The 4,249-nt window shown below is 44.0% G+C and overlaps 1 protein-coding gene across 1 annotated transcript in view; it reads right to left on the bottom strand.

Annotated features, from left to right (window-relative positions):
* Nucleotides 1–985: 985 nt before the first annotated feature.
* The window catches only part of LIN28B (lin-28 homolog B), an 81,649-nt gene continuing 78,385 nt past the window's right edge, over nucleotides 986–4,249 (bottom strand). The window contains exon 4 of the mRNA XM_026844153.1: nucleotides 986–3,973. Within this exon, the coding sequence (XP_026699954.1) occupies nucleotides 3,604–3,973 (370 nt within the window). The 3' untranslated portion in view covers nucleotides 986–3,603. The remainder of the gene's footprint in view (nucleotides 3,974–4,249) is intronic.

Here is a 4,249-nt window from a genome sequence, read left to right as displayed (position 1 = left end):
CCCCTGGACAGGACAGTTAGACTGCAGAAACTTTGCTGTCGGCAGGTACGTCTTCCTGAGCGACACAAATGTTTTGGTTAATGCATTTGGGAAGGGGAACCTAAGATTCTCCCTTCCACCAGCTTGGCTGCTGCCCTTTTTTTCCACTAGCATTTCTCAGCATCGAACTGTTGGATGAAACTGGAAAAAAACCCCAAACCAACAACCCTGAAATGAGCAACAAACTTGAAGAAGAATTTGTCACACAATTAAGAAAATTGCATACAGATGTTAAAGCAAGCTACAACCTACATTAGAAGCATCAGGTACACTGTTACCAGTCGAATCTCACTGTTATTACTGAACAAATCACTTCACTGTTCTGAGTACTGACAAGACATAGGCACTTAGGGATGAAAATGTTTTTCCCTGCTGGGGACATCCCTATGGATTCAGGCCAACCTCATGCTAGGCAGCAGAACATGTCCTGCTGTTCCTCTTAACAGCTCAGCTCAAGGAGGACCACTCCCATCAGTGGACATTTAGGTACCACACATTTGCCCACAGTGCAGTTTCCTTCCCCACTTGCCTATATTCTGTTTAACTGTTTCCTTGGGTGCTTGAAAGCTTTTCACATCACACCTGCCTTGGAGCATGTGCTGTAGCTGTTCCCTAGAGCACTTCACAAGGCTAGGTTTTATTTTGTGCATTCGATGTCTATGCATGTTGGACCGGTACCACAAGTACATGCACTGCTGCATGTGTCCCCTCAGTATAGTATTTGCAGACCATTAAGGAGAGTGGATCCCAACCCAGGGAACATCATTGCCTGGACTTTCCCCTACAGAGCTGTGCAATTACTACTTACAGGGACAGAAGAGGGCTGATATCTGAACTTAGATGAGACTAACCCACCTTGGCACAAAGAACATACACGATTATCTCCTCTGTGAAGCTCTGCTATGGTCACAAGAGCAATTAAACCCGTGAAAGCCTCCCTCCCCTCCCAGAAAAGCTAAGCTACCAGTATCTCCAACTGAAAGCCAGTAGGAGCTGCGGTTGCCCAGCATCTCTGAAAACTCAGACCCTGTGAATGTAAAGACACAAATGCTCACATAAGCAACCAGTACAGAATACCACTTTATCATTTCACAGGAACTTACATTACAAAATGCTGAGATCTGATTATCAGAAATGTAGGTCTATGTCAACTCAGAGGTAGTTACTAATATCAGTACATAATACTTATATAGAGATAAAAAGGTCTAAGACTATTTGGTTTGTTCTGAGTAAGCAGGTCTGTAGACTATTCTGTAAAGAAAAAACAACATTACATGGTATATTCCCTGAGCAAAGTTCTTTGTCCTGAGTATGTTATGTAATAGTGATAACATTCTAATATATAAAAATAAAACCTTAAGCTTTCAACAATAAGATAGAGTTTGGTATGTGCTCTTAGCAGTTCAGTCTGACTTTGGTGCACACAGTGATTTCAAACAGCACCAATAAAAAATCTGCATGTTGAAAATATTTCCTTATCTCAGCTCTGAACTTCTTACATATAAACAGGGAATGACCAGTTTTCAAATCCACAATTGCCTATTTCTATAAGGAACTTTGGTTTAAATTTTCAAAGTGACCTAAGTTTTGCATCTTTGCTGTTTAACCTGGTTTTTACACCGGCTAGAAGGTTAAGCAATGCCACTTTGATTTGTCTACATAATTTAAATAAGTTTACTTTCCTTACGTAAGGCAAGGAAGTTCTTCTCTATAGATATATCACATTCAATATCGTCAAAGGTAAGCTTTGCATTAGCATATTGAGAACTTCAGTATAAACCATTGAGATTCTCGCAAACACTGGCAAGGAATTCACACAAATAGTTTTCTTGAAATTGTGCCCTTCACTGAGGTGTTTGATTACTACCTGTTTACTGAAGCAGCAGCAGCAGCAACAGTAAAAGTCTCATCTGGCAGGCCAATGGGAGGGGGAAGGCCACATAATGAGCCAGCTGAATACCTGTTGCAACTATCAGCTGCAAAACAGTTACCATGGGTAGGACTTCGGCTTGCTGTAGCCTTTCAGGCAGGCTGTTCCTTTAGTTTGATTATCCGAGCTTAAACCTACCCGACTCTTTCAAGCTTTAACAGCCTGTGTTTATTGCCAATGTTAAGGATCATACAGGTTTCTCCAATTAACTTTCATCCGCAATGGGATTTGTCAAAGTACGTTATCTTACGTATGACTTGGTAATTCAGAAGTTACAAATGGAAAGAGACTTGAAGTTTTGATAGGCTCCAACTCTATTAACCCCGAGCAAGAGCTGCAGCCCAGGGAGTCTCACTCTGAGGCCACCAATCTCTCTCCTCTTTAATGCAGAAGTGTGTGGTCCCAGTGCACTCCGGACCAAGGCTGGTCAGCAACAGTCTCCAGTTCACAAGAAGCAGATGATGCCCAGGGCTTCTGGCAAATTTGCAGGTGCCTTCACTCAGGCCTGTCTGCAGCAGACACCTGTCCTTCTTGACTGTACACATGCTGCATCATCAGCAAAGGAGGCTGGCTGAGCAACCCCAAATACCCATATACCTTTATTCTTAAGAAACTATTTATCCCAGCATCTTATTAACTTTGCATTCAATTTTCTTTAAAACCGAACCAGACAACAACAACAAAAATCCCTAGGGAGTTCTCCATGGCATGTCAATAGAAAACAAGGGGGTGGTCCCTTCAAACTGAGGGGCGCTACTTGGGACCAAAGAGAAGTTGCTGCTGCTGCTGCTGCTGCTACTGCCACCAAGGTCCCCTAAATGTTCACAGAATACAAAGGGTCTCAAAAAGGTCTGTTTGGTAACAACTTTTACATTCTCCCCTATGCAACAGTCACCTAAATTACAGTTACAACCATATTAATTTAACAAAACGTTTTGAGAAACCAGCAGAGAAACTACACATTCATTGTCTTTTTCTGGAGCTTTAAACTCCTTACCAACAAAGGGTGGTGGCAATGAGAGCCGTGTTGAGTCATGACACTGCCCTGTGAGGGCACAGGGAGGGGAGGGGTTTTGATACTTTGCAGAGATGAGAAAGAAAATAACTCAAATTGATGGTATGGGGGATGTCTTAGTATCTTTAGTACCATATGGCAGCCTTAAAATGTGAAAGTATCCTTTGGTTCATAAGAGAAGTAACAGTCTTGATCTCAGTTCTGTGTGTGGTTTATCAGGTTTGGTTTCTTTCTGAATGAGATTTCTCAGTTTTTCTTGTTTGTGAACTAGGAATGAGTTCAGGAACGTTTGTGGATACTGTGCCTATTGCTTCACAGTAATGTCTTGTGGGAGCTAGAGAGTGGTCTGATGGAAAAAATATATATTTATAGATACATACACAAACACACACGCGCGTGCACACTCATATACACACACATACAGAAGGTAAAACGTAATGCACCCTGCTCAAATGTATTTTGCTTGGAGTGATTTGTCTAATAAAGAACAAAAATTCACAGTTCCTCAACAGTAGTTAAAATTCAAGGTCAGCTACTGATTATGAAATCATTTCCCCTGTACTTGCATGAGGTAGACATCCCAAGAGGATAAAGAAAATGGAAAGTTATAACAAATGCTTTAAGTTTTTTTCCTTTTCTGAACAGAAGGCCCCTTTCTGCTTGGTTCTTCGGGCGACGCAGACAACTTACTCGACGAAGCTTCCTGTGGTGACCTGCCCGAGCGCTCCGAGATCTCCGACCTGCCCTCCTGAGAGTACGATGGAGACGAGTAGCCGTGCGTCCCTCCCCCTTCTCTCAGGAAAGCAGAAGTGGAAGGCTGCGGTTCAGCTTCGTGTCTTCCCTGAGAAGTAGTGGGCTGCTGCAAGACAGTTTTATGGGGGCAGTTAGCCACCATGTGCATGATGCTCTGACAGTAATGGCACTTCTTTGGCTGTGGAGGTAGACTACATTCTTTCGCGTGGTGGTCAAGGCCACCGCAGTTGTAGCATCTAAAAGCAAAGAGAGACAGCTGGTTATAAAACGTGTCATCGGACAGTAAGATTTTCTATGGTCGGGGAAGCTCAGCGTGAGCGTGTGCAAGGTCTGCTGGTGAAATAGCGGGGGCTTCCGCACCGGTACTCCCACTGCCGCGGGCTGAGGTACATTTGAGTCACTCGGAAGGTGCCGCTTCGTCCCACCGGTGCCAAAAACCACCCGGTGCTTGGGCCGGGAACCTCCGGCCGGGTGTCCTGGCCCGCCGGCCCGCCCCGCCCCACAGGGCCGCC

The sequence above is a fragment of the Athene cunicularia genome, assembly GCF_003259725.1.
Source record: "Athene cunicularia isolate RWA chromosome 3 unlocalized genomic scaffold, athCun1 chr3_part1, whole genome shotgun sequence".
NCBI classification, from domain to species: Eukaryota; Metazoa; Chordata; class Aves; order Strigiformes; family Strigidae; genus Athene; species Athene cunicularia.
Note: the sequence above shows the minus strand (reverse complement) of the source record. Positions and strands in the feature narration are given on the sequence as shown.